At 35.8% G+C, this 16875-nt stretch overlaps 1 protein-coding gene across 6 annotated transcripts in view; it reads right to left on the bottom strand.

Moving 5' to 3' along the window:
• Positions 1–8: 8 nt before the first annotated feature.
• LOC124646212 (sodium/hydrogen exchanger 9B2-like) overlaps positions 9–16875 on the bottom strand; it is a 43302-nt gene continuing 26435 nt past the window's right edge. For 2 of the 6 annotated variants that reach the window (XM_047186310.1, XM_047186311.1), the window contains exons 3-13: positions 10174–10265; positions 9574–9673; positions 8450–8598; positions 8033–8264; positions 7588–7757; positions 6685–6899; positions 5308–5479; positions 4595–4749; positions 4167–4331; positions 3668–3872; positions 9–1881 (exon numbers count right to left, since the gene is read on the bottom strand). In XM_047186310.1, the coding sequence (XP_047042266.1) occupies positions 1703–1881; positions 3668–3872; positions 4167–4331; positions 4595–4749; positions 5308–5479; positions 6685–6899; positions 7588–7757; positions 8033–8264; positions 8450–8598; positions 9574–9673; positions 10174–10265 (1834 nt within the window). In that variant the 3' untranslated portion in view covers positions 9–1702. Of the gene's footprint in view, positions 1882–3667; positions 3873–4166; positions 4332–4594; positions 4750–5307; positions 5480–6684; positions 6900–7587; positions 7758–8032; positions 8265–8449; positions 8599–9573; positions 9674–10173; positions 10266–10347; positions 10411–10478; positions 10498–14816; positions 15201–16875 lie in introns of those variants that run through there. The other 4 variants (XM_047186312.1, XM_047186313.1, XM_047186314.1 and 1 more) reach the window with 4 other exon arrangements.

Genomic DNA, 16875 nt, shown 5'->3' with positions numbered 1-16875 from the left:
CAACAATGTAATATCTTTGTAAATATTTTATTGCTTTTATACTTTTTTCGATAATTCATCATGATATTTTACACATCTTTTCATATAAAACGACGTTCTTTAAACTGATAAAGATTGAAACAATATTGAAAACAGACAGTGATGATCTTAAAATATTATTTAATAATACTCTTCGGATAGGCGATGTCTGCTGAAATATTACATTAATTACAAATTCATTTTATTAAATCGTGGTAATATTTTAAAATAAATTGGTCCCACAGTTCACTCTAAAATATTTGAATTTCATGATGCATAATAAGTACTTACATTAACTATGTGACTTGGGGAAGTTATTTACAAATGGAATATGTTATACAAAAATTAATAAGTTGATACGTAGTGATAAACGTACGATACGTTAAACTGAAGAAACTTTTTTACACATAATATACAGACTACTTAACTAACATACATAATTATCAACAATGAGCAAAGGATATGCTGCATCGATCCTTATTTTAAATAGTATTTTTTTTTGTACCGAATAATATTAAAAATATTCGTGCTAGGACCTCACTATAATATTAATTAACATCAAGACTGTTCATGTGTGAAGAAGGCATGGTGCTATTTGTCTGACATAGCTTCATCTCTCTCACGCTGGATCAGTGATGGCAATAGTATATTATAGTACGGCTCTGTTACCTAAACTAAATTGTTTTCATAAATAATAGCAATACTGATGACCACTATGCAAAATAAAACTTATAGGAATATAGTTGACAAACGAAGGTACTTATGAGTTAAATATGTTCTTACAGCGGTAATATTTCATAATAAAATAAGTAAACTTCACTAGCGAGGTTTTAAGACACCAAATATTAATAAGTATACACCTTTATCACATGAACAATAATTAAAATAATAAAAATATCTTACACTAAACCCTCTAAGTACCTAAATCATATTTTAGTTACAATCTCTTTCGAAACGAATGTAATTTCTTTTAGAAATAATTTTACTGGTTCAAACTTTTACTTTAAATAAATATTAAGAAACTTAAAATAAAAAGATTTTAGGGCGATTTCACTAAATAGAACAGACATCTCAGGAATTTTTAAATTACAATGTAAGGAATCCTTTCAGAACGGCGTTGCTTCTTCGTATCCGCTAAGCATCTACCAGTATGCTATATGCTTATACTTGGAATGAAAAGCGAAATTTCAGACGTGGCTTTTGTCCAGCAGTGGACTGTCATAGGCTGATGATGATGATGACGTGGCTTTTTCATTATGTAATTCAAGTAAATTGATGAAATTAAGATGTGCTTGTCTGTTAAAATCTAGAATAACTTAAATAGTTATTTGTGATCATTTGATTGCAAGCTAATCATATAAAACATTTCAACATCATTAAAATTAATGTCTGTAAAGTTAAGCTATTATTTATTTGTAACGATTTAAGGTATTCGAATATGTTTTCTGTACCAATCTCGTGTTGAGACCCGACTACACAGTTTCATATTTGCGGTAGTCAAATCTTTTTTCGATCGTTTAGTAGCGCATAATTTGCAGAAAGGCTTCCTGGTTGAAACTTTCTATTAAATCCCTGTATAAAATGACTTGTACAAGGCCATCATTAAAAACAGCACACAAGAAAGTAAGTCGGTTCGAGTAAAGTAGCAAATGGAATGGCATCACTAGTCGCAGTAGGTGGCTGGTTATTGCGGAGGGTTGTGCGGGGGCTGCACGGTGATGGGCGCGGGCGGGCTGGAGGCGGCGGTGCGCGGGCGCGGGCTGCCCGGCCGCGAGCCCTCCGCCTCCGCGTCGCGCTCCGCTACTTCCTCCTCGTCGATGATCGAAATGTCTCGAATAGACGGCCGGTGGGTTTGTCGCCAACCTGAACAAAGTCATTCACAATAAACACACGTTTTCCATGAACATTCAACAGGAAAATAACAACTATAAAACTAAGACATTTGTAGATACATTGGTTATTATAAACAAGGTTGGGACGTGATCACTCGTGTCTATCGCGCATACTGTGAATTGTGAGATAAGTTAGGTCAAAGTTTATTTGATAACATTATTTTGTGAGCGTTGTGTGACTGATGTTTATTCGTTTTTAAAATGTTGAGTACAACACTCGGTTTTAAAGCTATATTAGTACTAATATCATGCAGTGGAATCCTTGGTGTAAGAATAAACTATGGAGATTCAGTGAATGATCAGTTACTATCCAACAATGTGAAAACTAATAGTGATGTACCCCTGAAATCATTAAATTTAAACGAAAATAATGTTGAAGTCATACCTCCTGACGAGACACACGTGTCATTTGTTACAAACGACGCAGAACTCGTACAAAACGAAGATTTAGAAAATGAAGTTATCGGTATAATTCTTGGAGGTGAAGCTGTTGACGACGTCAAACCCCGGACAAAGCGGCAAGCAACTAACTCGTATTCACCACTGTATCCAAAGCTGCCGTCGGGACCTCCGTATAATCCATACCAACCACAACCCAATACAAATCCATACGGTCAAAACCCATATCAGCCACAACCAAGTAATAATCCTTACAGCCAAAACCCGTATCAGCAGCAACCGTCATACAATCCTTCAGGTCAAAATCCCAATCAACAGCAACCTAGTTTTAATCCATATGGTCCAAACTCTAATTACCATCAACCTGGCTATAATCAATCTGGTCAATCACCTTACACCCAGCGGCCTCAACAGTGGAATTCAAACCGCTACAACTCCTCACAACCTAGTTATCCAACGAACAATTTCAATCCTAATACTGGTTTTCATAATCCTAATCAAAGCCCGTATAATCCTCTGCAAAATCAGACCTTTAACTATCCACCAAATACAGGTGGCTACCGACCGCCAAATGAGTCCAGTTACAATACGCCTATGCCATCCTTCCCAGGCCATCCACCTTATAATTATCCTCCTTCATCTGGCAACAAGTATCCTTTTCAAGTGTTAAATTCAACTAGCCAAAGACCACCTTACTTCAATCCAAATCAGTATCCTTCTTTTAATAATTCTCGTCCTAATCCATCACACTGGCCTGGTTCCACTAATTCTCGGTATCCCAACTATCCTGAAGTTCAACCATCTCCGTACAATCCTTATGGATCTCAAGGATCTCACAATACAACATCACCATATGGTTCTCCTTACCGACCGTATCCTAGCAATACTAATTTCAATTCAAATTATCCTGCGTCAAATGGTTCAAATGCTTACAATCCTAGTATCCCCAACTATCCCTCACAGAATCAGGGCCAAGCATATGATCCGCGACGAGTTCCACCACAACACTTTTCTTATCATTAATTGTGTTTTTTTATAGCAACGATTGTTAGAATTTTATCTTTGTACAAAAGTAATAATGTTGTTTGCGGTTTATTATCATGCTACTACGTTTTAAACGTGCATTGAATAAATTAACAATGAACTTATGAATTTATATTATAATTAAACGATGAACAATATTCGACGCAGTTGTTTTAATATGAAAAAATGAAGTCAAAATAGCATAGTTTACGTTAGAACTTTGCTAAACTACCTAATAGATTGCTTTTTTTGTCAATTTTCTTGATAAAATAATGTGAAGAAATTAATATGGCTATAGGTTAGTTTTGGATGGTATTGAATAATGATGATCTTACCTTCCAACACGGGTGGTTTAGTCGTTCTTGATAGCAGCTTCGGCCCTGTTAACGTTATAACGATCGCTCCAATCGGCGCTGTGATTACGATGGACAGGATGCACACCGTGACAACAGTCTCTGCGTATTGTATCATCAAAGGATCTGGCTTCCCGTCGACGAGCATGTAACGCACTTGATCCAAAGCCACTGGGCCTAGAGCAGCCTGTGAAAATACCAACATTTAAGTATACAAGCATTTAAGAAAAATAGATAGTTATTTTTAAGAGGATCAGTCAGTCAAGCTGTTCTGGCTGTGATCAAAGAGACGCCTGTCTTTCTTAGATGGATCAGGTATTCTTTTATAAACCACTATGCTCGATATTTTGCAATAATAGCTACTTTTTCAAATCGATTCAAATCAGAAATGTTCTAAATGTTTACAGATTTTTATTTTACTTTAAGTACTCCAAGACTCAATTCAATAACTATCCTAAAGTAAGTATTCTAAATTAATCACCTGCACTGTAGCTTTGGCCATCCAGGCGAGGCCGACGAATATCTTCTCCCTCATATTAAGGTTGCTGCGCACCGCACACACACTCGTCACAATGGAACGTAATATCACACACGTGATCAGAATACCACCTCCGATCATTACCAAGCGAGGCTCCAGCTCTGCAATCTGAGAAGGATTTTTTAAAATAATATTTGTAATTGGAATAGGTTTTCGACTTTCTTTTGTTGACGTTGTTGGTCAATGGTGCTTTGAAAGAAGAGTGAAGTATCTTTGGTCTCAAAATGACAGTATGTGCATCATCTTTCCATCCTCTATGGTTTGTATGATCACTTTGTTAGTTTATTAATTTTTCTTGGATACCTATGACGCTGATGCTTTTTTAAATAAAAGAGGTTTGTTGTATATATTGAGCTTATACTTATACTTACAACGACTTGAGCACCAGTCACTGCAAACAGCATAGGCTCGAAGAACATCCAGAAGACTTCAAAAGCGGTCGCTACTGGGTTGTCCTCCAGCTCCCAACCCATTTCTGTCCAATTCTTGCACGCTACGAAAGCAAACGCGATGACGGCCAATGGTCCTGAAAAGAGAAAATGTTCTTTGAGCATATGTTCATCAAAACATAAGACATAGATATTGATGCTCTTTAAAATGTATTATCTATGTAGTACTCATCATTACCTACTTACTACATAATAACTATTAATTTCAAGTATCACATTGTATATTCCCAAAATATCCCTTAGTGGGAAATTAATCCATGCGTATGATACCTTTTGCAATTCACATTGTTTCCTTGACTTTATCGGTTGTCAACACAGTCATTGACTTATAACAAGGCATTGTTCGGTGAAAGCTAACCACTACACGCGGAAAACAATCATCCGTGCTTGTTGACTACAGTTTTTACACTTACTCAGTTAATAAGACCAACGTGCTCGCCGTTACGTTTGTGTTTGTAAATTCTACAGAATATTGAGTTAAGGCTTAAGAGATTGTTTCCATTTTTTCAAATATTGTAATGAATTATAATTTTAATCAATACTAGTACATACTAAGGAAGAAAATAAGTGAAAAAATACTGACTCTGTCTGATTCCTTATTACAAGTAATCCTTAATATAAGAAAAAATACGTACCGGCACCAGCCCAGCCGATCTCCTCAGAGCCCATGACCATCATGAGTCCTCCCATCAACAGCATTAGCACTCGCAGAGGCACCAAGAAGGCGTCATTGCGCTCAGGAACGAACTTCACCAGGTACCCGCATAAAACTCCTAGTACAATGCCACCGACCACACTGAGAGGACCCTGGAAATTTCAAAAAAAGAACTTTGACATTCGAAACTCTAGAGATTTAATTCATGAATACAACCTTCATAGTCTAAAAAAGCTTAAGTTGATCAATGAAGGCCTAATCATGGCCAAATCTTTCATAAGGGGCTCAAAAGCTTTGGTTAGATCCATCAGATATTTCATATCTATTACTAAGCATTTATTACGACCCACACAAACTAAGCTCAAATCAATCTTTCATGAAGGTTACACAATTAATTTCGATTGTCATGCACGCAGGTTGTGGGTGTCACACTAGCTTAATGATGTTCTATATACCACAGTGCAATCAGAGGCCATATACTCAGTTCATTTCTAGCAATCGCTTTATAAAACAGCTATGTATGATAACTTGTCTGTAATTGTTGAGTAGAATTCATCACATCAAAGGAATGTACTAATTAGTACGCTATGTACTGTCGTGGATTCAATAGTGTTACGATGAAACAGGATGTCCTTTTGTTCGCTAATCACAGCGGCTTATGCTATTGTTGTGCATACAGTGTCCTAACTAGGTACTTACAGTCGCATCGTTAAAACAACAAAGTGTGACGATAAAGTACCCTTCAGTATCTTATATTATGTACTTTGAAAACCACTCCTCAAGACAAGTTATTATATATATAATTTACTGGATTTGTGGTTTGTGTTTTGGCAATAATCGGTTTTGAATTTTAACTTACCTATTCAATAAATATTTTGCAATTTTATTGTGAAATATGTAAATTAATTACTGTTTATACTATTCTTTCTGTAAAAGATATTATGTTAATTTCTTTTTGAAATGTCAATTACAGCGTCAGATACATCTGGATTGGAGAACTCGTTTTAAACTCGATTGGACTTGTTTCATTGCTCAAAATTCTGATCCATTAATCTGACAACAATGTTATGCAAATTCATTATTTTTATAATTTGGTTTACTGATACTTTAGCTTTTTACGGATACTTGTCTAACAAATATTTTTAAACACGACTTTTCCTTAATATGTTTTACTTTATAGAGAACTAGTTTCCGCAAGCAGTTTCACCGGCTTCCCGAGGCAGACTTATTCTGATGTGTAAGCGTTATTACTGCCAAGTTTCAAAATCCATCTAGTCTCACTTGGGATTTGCGTTAAACAGAATCAAACATCCATACCCTATCCATATACAATATCCTTGTTAATAAAAATACTTACTTGAATAATATTCATAGTAAGCGACGCGTTAGAGAACATGATGGAGACAATGGTTCCGAAGACGGCGACACTAGCCGCGTCGTCCACTCCGGACACCGCGAGAACTAGTGTCGGGATCCCTTTGGACACTCCGTAGCCCTTCGCGCGAAGTCGGAACAGACACGGCACGATCACTGCCGGCGACACCGCTGCGATTATTGATGATAGAAGGAACGCTGGAAATAAGAGATTCAATAATTAGACACGTTTTAAAAAGGGTATGTATTTCTTAGAAGATGATGTTGCTTAGCATATCCTGTATCGTTATCCTGAAAATGTCTTCTTTTATTATGACGAGTTCAGTTGGCCTGGTGACACACCATTTATCCTATCAAATTATTCATATAGCCTCACTGACGCCAAATATGTATTTCCTTCATAAGTACTTCATTTGGTTTGTTTGTAATTTGAACCTATCTGAATTGTCCTTCCCCGTTCTTTTGGGTACCTTCAAAGATTATAATGTAGTCAATATTTCATAAATATTTGTTTAAGCTTATATAAGACTGAAATACTGTGTTAACGAAATACATAATACTAAATACGTATTGAGGCCCTACAGCAATATCACGGACGCTAGATTCATTCATTGTATAAATTTTACGAACCGTAACATGATCTGAGTCAGCATATCATATAAATCTATTGTGTAAGTCACAGCGACAATTGGACACTCTATTATCTTAGGACTGATTTATTACTGACAAAGACAAGGATTTGAAACTTGACAATACGCATATTAACCCAACGAAGTTACAAAATCAGACAGCTGCACTGTGCACTGTTATTTATGCTATTACTGCTAGGGATACTCGTTATTTCCAAAGTGACTTTTTATTTTAATTAATCGTAAGGTCAACTTACCCCAATTCCAGGGCAATCCCAAGAAAAAGTAAGCAAGGATGGCACAGAGAATACACTCGAAGGTCCAGGGTACGAGGGCCAGCTTGATGACGGTCAAGAAGTACTTCTTCATGGCGCTCGGGTCCAAGTCCAGACCGGCTCGCGTTAAGATGATCGTTAGAGCAATTTTTCTGAAATATTTTAATGATCATGTTAATATTATTTGTAATATTCATGAAATTCATTTAGTTTTCGATTCCGCATATAAAGCTTGCACTTATTGTTAAATTCATTTTAAACTTGACATGAAAATCGAATGACAGTTGTATGTTAGTTTAATTGATATTTTAAATACTTGTTTTCACTGACGTGTTAAATGAACTATTGATTATTATTTAAGGAGGGACATTCTAGAAAAACATTATGCATGTTTAGACTACATTGAATGTACTCAAAGCATAACCACCTTATATAAGACGCAACAGTTTGAAATGTGTCGTCAAAGTTGACGAGACCGACGTTCTTCATGACTATGCCCATTATTAGCATTCCAATGAGTGCTGGCAAGGTTGTGATCTTTTGCATGAGCCAGCCTCCGAAGTAGGCGACGATGGTGAGCACGGCGAACGAGAACAGCTGGCCTCCGGGCGCGACCGTGTCGCCCATCACTATCCATAGTGTCATCCATACCAATAAACCTATTCAATAAAAATAAATCAATGAATCAATTAAATCATAAACATAAGAACAAAAATATTCATAGTAACTGTGGGTAATAGAAAATATTTTTTCCCTTTCTCATTTTTATACAAAACACCGGGTAAACTTAAATAATGACTTCAAAATTACCACAATGATAAAATATATCAATAAAACTACTTACCAATGATTAATACTGCGACGTTTTGTGCGAATTGCCGATATGAAGGGCATAATGGGAAGGGGCAGACCTTCTGCCAGTTCGGTGGTTCCCACGAGGGAATGCCGGCGTCCTCTGAATGACACTTCTGGCAACACGCGAACCACCAAGATCTGAATAGACGAAGTCAAGTTTACAAACATGTTTGTTTGTTATGACACAATAGTAAGCGAATCAGGGAATGATAAATTCGTTTCGAACTTTATAATACGTGAATAATTTTTGCTACATCGTATAGAAATAGAACTTCATCATTATTTATTGTACAAACGTGTGAAAACTAAATCAGTCTTATTTGATTATTTATAACCATTTTCAATCACAACATAAACGTCTGTAGAACGTAGAAAACATAGTAAACAGTTGTTTTAAAAAAACTGACGTTCTTATTGTCGGTGAATTAGAGCCTTAAAAGTTTTGTAGTAGACTTCACTAATTGCATGTATGTACATCTTAGCACCTAGGTACCTTAACTTCCACTTTAAACCATCAAGTAATGGAGTTCCTATTAACACTTCACTTAAGGGCACGTAAAGTGAGGCTTATGCTATGACAAGATTGCTGCTGTACGCTGAAAATATATAGGTTTGACCCACTTAGAATGGCCTAGATAACTTTTAATCACATATGTGTGTCTGCTATTAACTTCTCACGTATTGCTACTATTTATGTTACAGCTTTAAATCATATTTTTTTAATGGCTGCGATACTGGTTCGAACTAGGTGACATGTAGTTCAAATTACTGAGAACTACGAGATAAGCATAATGTATATCCGTTCGTGAGGCACAGTGATGTGCAGTTTTAGGCTGGATATTCCGACGAACTACTTCACTTCCTTATACTGCCAGTATATATACCAAACTGTTGGACTCACCAATGTCTTAGCAGTCAGTGCAATAAAATTGTGTTCTAAAATCTAGCTCTACAACAAACATGGAGCTTTCGTGATTTTTTGGACTTCAACCAATTACCTTATTCTCTGTGTTGAAAGTACAACTTTCTATGGAGTTTCCCAAAAACTTTCGAAAATAACTAGAATTTCGGGTAATTTGATAAGTGTTGTTAATCAAAAGCATGCAATCATACCTTTCAACGTATTCGCTTTGTTGTGATAATGCCTTCTTGGAGTACACGGAGGATGTCGTGGAATATTTCTTAAACCTGCCCTCGATGTGTGCCTGGCGATCTGTGTGGTGACCAGTCGAGCGTTAGAAGGCAAATGTCAGTCAGCATGGCGATCGATCAAATTGTGGGAATCAACAGCCAGTATGTACAAGACACCTGTTCTTTCTACATCGTACATTTATTACGGTCTGTCAACTGACCTTGCAATTGCTTTCATTTACTGTGTTTATAGAATAAATCGCAAAAAGGTTTATGGAAAATTATAACAAGGTCTAGAGCCTTCCCGCAATCTGGGTTATAATGGTTCCGGTCAATAGCTGGCATTCAACATTGTGTTTTTTTGGATTAAAATAATTTCTAAAACTGTGTCATAAGCTACCGTGCTATGCAGTTTGAATGAGTGGAAAATTTTAATTCATAGATATTGGAAGAGAGATAAAATTGTCTCTCAAGGCATAAATTACAATAGTCACGTTCCTGTCAAAGGACTTAAGTAATTGTATTTAAAATTAAAGTAAATGGCATTGAAGCAGTCGTGAATAACTTGAAATGGAAAATTACCCCAAGATGTGTCCATATCTGCTGCCATGGCATTGTGAAGGTTGCTTTTGCGGCGCGAAGGCCCTTCTGCTTTTGCTGATACGCTTCCATTCCTGCAAATAGAAACACAATTTATTTACATCAGGTTTTAAAGTTACTATCGTGCTGTTGAATTAATTCTTAATGCAAATGTTCCTGCATATGAAAGCAACTGGTTTGGAACACGTGTCGATCGTGTGTGTAAACTGTCGCCGCAAGTTTTAACTCTCGGTTACAGAGAACGGATTGTGTTACAATGCGCGATTAAAGAATAATGGAATCCTTACATGCGTTTGAGTTCTGTCTGTTACGAAGTGTTTACTTTGCCGTAGCGGTAGATTGTCACCAACGTCGGTATGATAAGGTGTTTGAGCATTTTTTTTATCTAGGAAAAGTATTTTTATTATTAAAATAAGCTTTACCCGGTAACCTTTCGTACAGGAAAGCTACCGGCTTGGTTAAAATACCTTTTATACTTAAGTTAAAAATAAGACGGTTTCATCGAAAGATCTGAAAATGTATAGAAAATATTCAACCGTTTACCGTTCGAGGAAAAAATAAATAGGACAAAAACAATAATTTGCCTGTCATTTCAGTAAACTGATTAACAATAATAATAGTATGGGTTATGGATTAGGTTCGCCATTGTTTTGTGGTTTGCCTGTAATCATATACATCGGTATTTATTATTAAAAGAAGAGCTTCTGGCGGTCTGAATAACAATGACTGCGCCACGTGACACATACCCTACTTAAGTTATGGCCGTTACGGGTTTGTCCTATTATCTATATGGACTTATGTATCTGTATAAGCGCGTGTCACCTTGACGAATTATTTGTTATAATAGAACCATTAGTCACATACAACATGAACAATTGACATAGCTAAGTTACATAAACTGTATTTTCACGGCGCGGATTTTATAGCCATTAATTTTGTCACAGGACCGTGATCACGTGCTGATTGTGCCAATGCAAAAAGTGATGACAATTTATTTCTTAGAATATCTTTTGTGCTTCGTGGCCATATGCTCAACACGTGCTTCACACATCGTTCGAATGTGTAACTCGTGTTAGAATACATAGAGGAACCTATATTCTATATGTTTTCTCTTCATTTATTTACATTTTAGTTAACTTTAACTAACCGCGAAGACTCCTTCGCGGTTGTAAAAAACATGACCAATATGGTCGTCTCTTATTTATTACAAAAAGCAAAGCATTTAAATTAAGTGAGTATTCAAATAACTTAGCTGAAAATGCTGGTATGATGTTATATCGAAATTTATTATATTTTTATAAATAAATATTTCGCCAACTCTAGGCCACTCAGCATATTATAAAAATGAAAGTGAAACACTAATTGAATCAATTTAATTTCGCTTCGAGCAATTTTTGCACAATATAACGAGTTCTTGTATAAAAATACTGTTTTGAAAGGTCAATATACTAGTTGACTATTAAATCTCTGTAAAGTTTAATTTCCTTATATCTAGAAATAGTAAGTTTCCCACGGTTTGCATGTGTGTGCGCAAGAGCATGCAGTTATGTAGCTGCACTCCGTTTACGATTTCCAAGAATACGCATCTTCTCGTTGACAACAAGTTCTTTGTTCCAGTATTGAAAACCATCAATGAAGAGTAATTCATGTTTACAGAATACAACTCGAGATGTTTTATTTATGAATTAAAAATAGATCTCAAGGTTTTAGTCTGAAAACCAAGTATAATGTAAATAATAGATAGCTGAGATCGAAAACTATCTTACATCTGAGATTAAATAAATACGAGTACTTTTGATTAGTCATGCTTTGTTCCGAAAAAAATATAAAAATATTATATTTCATAGTACTAACATAAATGTGATTTATTTACCTATTGATTTTATATGAATACAAAAAGATACATATGCCAAACATAATATGTAAGAATTTATTGTCATTGTAAACGATACTAAGTTATAAAGATCTCTATAGCACTTACTATTCATAACAGCAAGTCAAAGACGTCGCGTTATATTTTAACACATGCCTCGAAGGTAATATCATTTATGTTACATACATGCAAATATACTGGCTTGTACAGCTTTTCTAAACTAATATAATAAAGAGGAAACATTTTTTTATTGGCTTGTTTGTTTTTACCCTAAAGCCCCAGAAACTATGAACCGATTTGAAACGTTCTTTCCCTGTTGGGGAGCTCATCTCAAAAACGTTTATTCAAATTAGGCTGATAAATCAGCACTTTTCAAACGTCAAAAACAAAAGACAGCCCCCAAAATGCCCGCCCTTCACCACTTCCCATGTGTTTTTGCTGGGAAAAAGAAGTGGTGCAACAAACTCCCCAGCTAGACTATCCCCGAATGACATAGACCAGGGATGGTGAACCTTTATTGATTTACGTGCCAAATTAAATAGAAAACACAGTCATAATTATAGAGGCGTGCCTTTATGGCAAATAGTTAACATGAAAAGGAAAGAGATTATGACAAAGGGACTTGCTTTTGATTCTCAAATTTACATTAATGCTTAGATCTCTTAATAAAATAGGCTCTATTCTGAATATGGGAAGAATCCACGAAAAACATTTATGGTACATAATTTCAGTTGAAAACTTGAAAAATAATGGCGTGCCCAAATTATTTAGCAGCGTGCCACTACGGGCACGCGTGCCATTGGTTCGCCATCCCTGACATAGACTTTATTTTGTCCGGACAAGGGAAGATGTTCCCTCGGGACGCTGGTTTTTAAAGAAAAATAATCTACGTACATACATAATGTGTAAAGGTAAAGTCATAATTCATAGTATGTTAAGAAATCGTTGTAGGCACAAGTGGTTTCATTCAAGGAGTGGTAAATTACAGATTCAATAACATACCTATAGTAGGTACGACTTTATGATGATTAATTTAAAATAAATATTGTTTTAGTATAAATATCTTTTAAAATAAATGTACATAATTTGTAAATATATGTACTTATTTCAGGCATTTTTATTTTACAGGCAAATTTTATGGTCAATAGTGTGATTTTCCAGAACAGTTTACAGGTGCGAGACAATAGAACGCCTGTAACATGCAACATGTAATAATGCCGCCATATTGTTTGTTACAAGCCACGTGTTACTGTTAGACCAGAAATTATTCAGTATTCAACGTATTGTTTAATCAATCCATGGCGCAAGGTGAGTTCATGGTAAAGGCTTTATCGACAGCAAATTACGTGCAGTGCAGTGGGTCAATGTTTAGTCACTTAAATGTAACAGCCAATTGTTGGAAACTTATTCTTGACGCGACCAATGTTTACCTTTATAAACGCTCACGTTAACCGCGATATCCGAACGTAATTAATCTTAAGCGTGATTAATAAATAGTAAATATTACTGTAACTACTGTTATTAATATACGTTTTCCTTCTTCGAAATGCTGTAATTGTTTATATGAAGTGCTAAATATTTATTTAACGTCTTAAGGTTACGGTCAACTTAACGAGATTTTCTCCGAATCGCATGTGCGTGACATAATCAAGGCAATTTATCATATTATCCCTAAAGACATTCAAATTTGGCGACTGAGTCAGAAGTAATAAGTGAAACGTGTTCACATGTTCTTTTAATTAAAACACCTTCACGTTTGTGGTGTAATTAATGAAATTAAGCAGGCATTACTGTTAATTAATTCGTACTATACGAATTTTCAATGAAATTACAATTTCAGAGAGTAATTTCACGAAACTGTGACAGATTAAAAAGGATCGGTAGTAAATTATTCTTTAGAACTATATTGTGGCAGATATTAATAATAAGCCGTACCGAAAACATGAAGCTATTGTGTTTTGAAAAGATAATGGCGGTCTCATGATGACCGTCCTCTCTAGGGAGTCATACCGATTCTTATATGGATAAAACATGTCGGTAGTACGGTCTGTGCATTATATGACGTGTTGTCCGCCAAGATGTCAAGCAATCTTTATACGATGGATTGTTGATAGTAAATGTGGGTCATATAACTAGAAATATGCGTCCACGACGACCTTAGCCATGGCTTCGATTTTAAATAGCACATGTTAAAGAGAATTTATTCATGTGTATAGATAGTAAAGATGTTTGATAGCGTAGGCGGCTCGGGTCCACATGTTGCTGAATTTTTCAGTAGAAATTTACACAGGTGTTCGGTACGCGCGACTGTTAGCATATCTGCCTTGTACCTACAAGTTATCGACGAAAGCGTTCTCGCACTGAAACGTGCCACTAAGGATAGCTGCCGTTATTACGCGCGTTCAGTTACACCACCGACGGGAGTTACAATTTAACACAATATAAGTATACGAATAATAAAATATTAAGCTTCGAGACATTCCTTGACGATTAGTGCAGTTGTTAACGAGAAAAAACTAATTTAAATAATATAAAGCAAATTAAACGTTTATTTATTTTTCGTAATTGGAGGGTGATAACGATATTTCAGGAAAACTTAAAACCGTTGGAAGCGTTAAGGCGTTGTTTAGTTGAAAATAACAATCGATCAATATTTACAGTCGAATTTTGCACGATGTTTAAATAAAAATAATTATTTATATTTTGAGTTTGTTGAATTTTTATTATTTTATATGGATATGTTTAAACTTACCAATGACGGTTGAGTGCGTCTGTTTCGAGAGATGAATCTGACGGTAGGTAGCTGTCGTAGTGACAACTTAAGCTGCTGTGAGACATTCTACATGGTACTCAGAGAGTCTTGTTCACTATAACTAGATTAGCGAGCGAATTGGAGGACTGGTTTACGCGGGGGCATGCCGCTCGGCTCAGCACGCTCCACACCTATGCCGCGGCGAATGTGCATCTTATAAGAGAAGGTTCGGCTGCGAACGAGTCGGCCGCCGCGCCTCACCCCGGGCACGTGACTGCCTCTGTACGTTCAGTTTCGCCGGCCGGCTGGCCGGTCATTGGCCGACGTGCAAAAATTTTCCTAAAGTACAACTGTAGGCCCACTGCCATAAAAATGCGTTGCGAACTATTGCACGGGGCGCAGACTCGGTGATGAGTGACTAAATGAGCCCGAGGCGTCGCAGCCGTGTTTATACTATTCACTGCAAACAACGCTCGTATAACAGCGGCGCCCGCGCCGCCCGCACAGCCCGCTGCCTCCGATTCTTCCGCACGCATCGATACAATGTGTGCAATCGCGATTAAAAACAGCCAAGTGATTTGTTCCATGTGGTTTTATATGTCGTCTGTTAACGATAACTACATAGGCATGTGATGAATACTCAGAACTACGTGGGTACACAAACCGCCCGCTCGCTAACTAATTATTACTTGCGTTAGGCTCCGTCTCGTAGCGACACAACGGTTGCTCGTCATTTCACTGTTCATTATAATAAATTAATTATACGCTTCACTAAATATCCACCTTTGTTATTTTAATTAGTTACGTATATGTATCAATTTACGTGGTATTACATATTGGACGTAGAAGAAGTCAGTCATTTTGAAAATTATTAATTAGCAGCGAACATTGGCACTAAGAAATATGTATTGAATTTACTTGAGCAGGTTTGTAACATCAGTATGAACCGATATATTTCGTGCGTTAACACATTACAATAATAAATTCCCAATGTAAATAGAAACCGTAGCGAATATGTGAGTGAAACGAATTGTTTCACTTGGTAGGTACGACATAGGTTAAAATTTAATCCTATTGTTAGAAGTATTTGGTTTCTATTGGAGATATTGTGAGCAAGATTCTTTATTATATTCAACGTCTTAGTCGTAGCGGTTTGTTAATTGTTTAAAATTGTCGTAACTTGGCACAAACGCATTGTGGAAATGTATGGCTAAATACCAATGCCTATTTACGGACATCCATGTGCTACCGATGTGATAAAAACAAGGAAAATACCTATTTTAGCCGCAACGAGGAAATTGCGTTGTATCCTGTTTACTATAAATATAACGTGGAAGAAATTTGATAAAATAATAATGGGTCGTCTTTTTTAATATTTTACAATTTATTGAAATTATTAAATAGAAGAGATAAGATACGCATAGTGGAAGCACAGTTTGGTTTAGATTGAGTTGTTGAAACTAATCGTATAACGATTAAAAATATTTAGGTATTAGTCACGCGAAACTATAGGAAAAAATAACTAAATATTGGTTATGAAATATTTAATGTTCCGTTCTAATTAAATATTTTGCATGTCAACATATCATTGAGGATACTAATGTTTATCCATTGGAAAGTAATTAATTTGTTTGCAGATGATGAAGTATTAAATTATTGTACAATTTTATGCTCGATTATTAATATGTATACAGGTATCTGTGGAGATCAAAGGGGGAGGCCTATGTTCAGCAGTGGACGTCCTATGGCTGAGATGATGATGATGATGATGATTAAAATGTAATTTAAAATTTGTATTAATATATATGTATGTGTGTAATTTGTAAGTTGATACATGGTACATACTATCTGTAAAGTTTTAGATATATTTACGAAACGTGGAATTACAATACAGACATAGTGTAAATTTTAAATGGGCTGAGCATTACTAAAGTAATACATATACTTAAGTAGGTATTTATAAAATGTTAATCATATTTTTCAGAAGCATTTAAATAGAGTCGCTGCTTATGATTAATTTCTCCGAGGCTAACAACAAGACGTCGACGCGGTCCTTAAT

The sequence above is a fragment of the Helicoverpa zea genome, chromosome 3, assembly GCF_022581195.2.
Source record: "Helicoverpa zea isolate HzStark_Cry1AcR chromosome 3, ilHelZeax1.1, whole genome shotgun sequence".
In the NCBI taxonomy this organism is placed as follows: domain Eukaryota; kingdom Metazoa; phylum Arthropoda; class Insecta; order Lepidoptera; family Noctuidae; genus Helicoverpa; species Helicoverpa zea.
The sequence above is the reverse complement of the archived record's forward strand: the minus strand, read 5'-3'. Positions and strand labels throughout refer to the sequence as shown.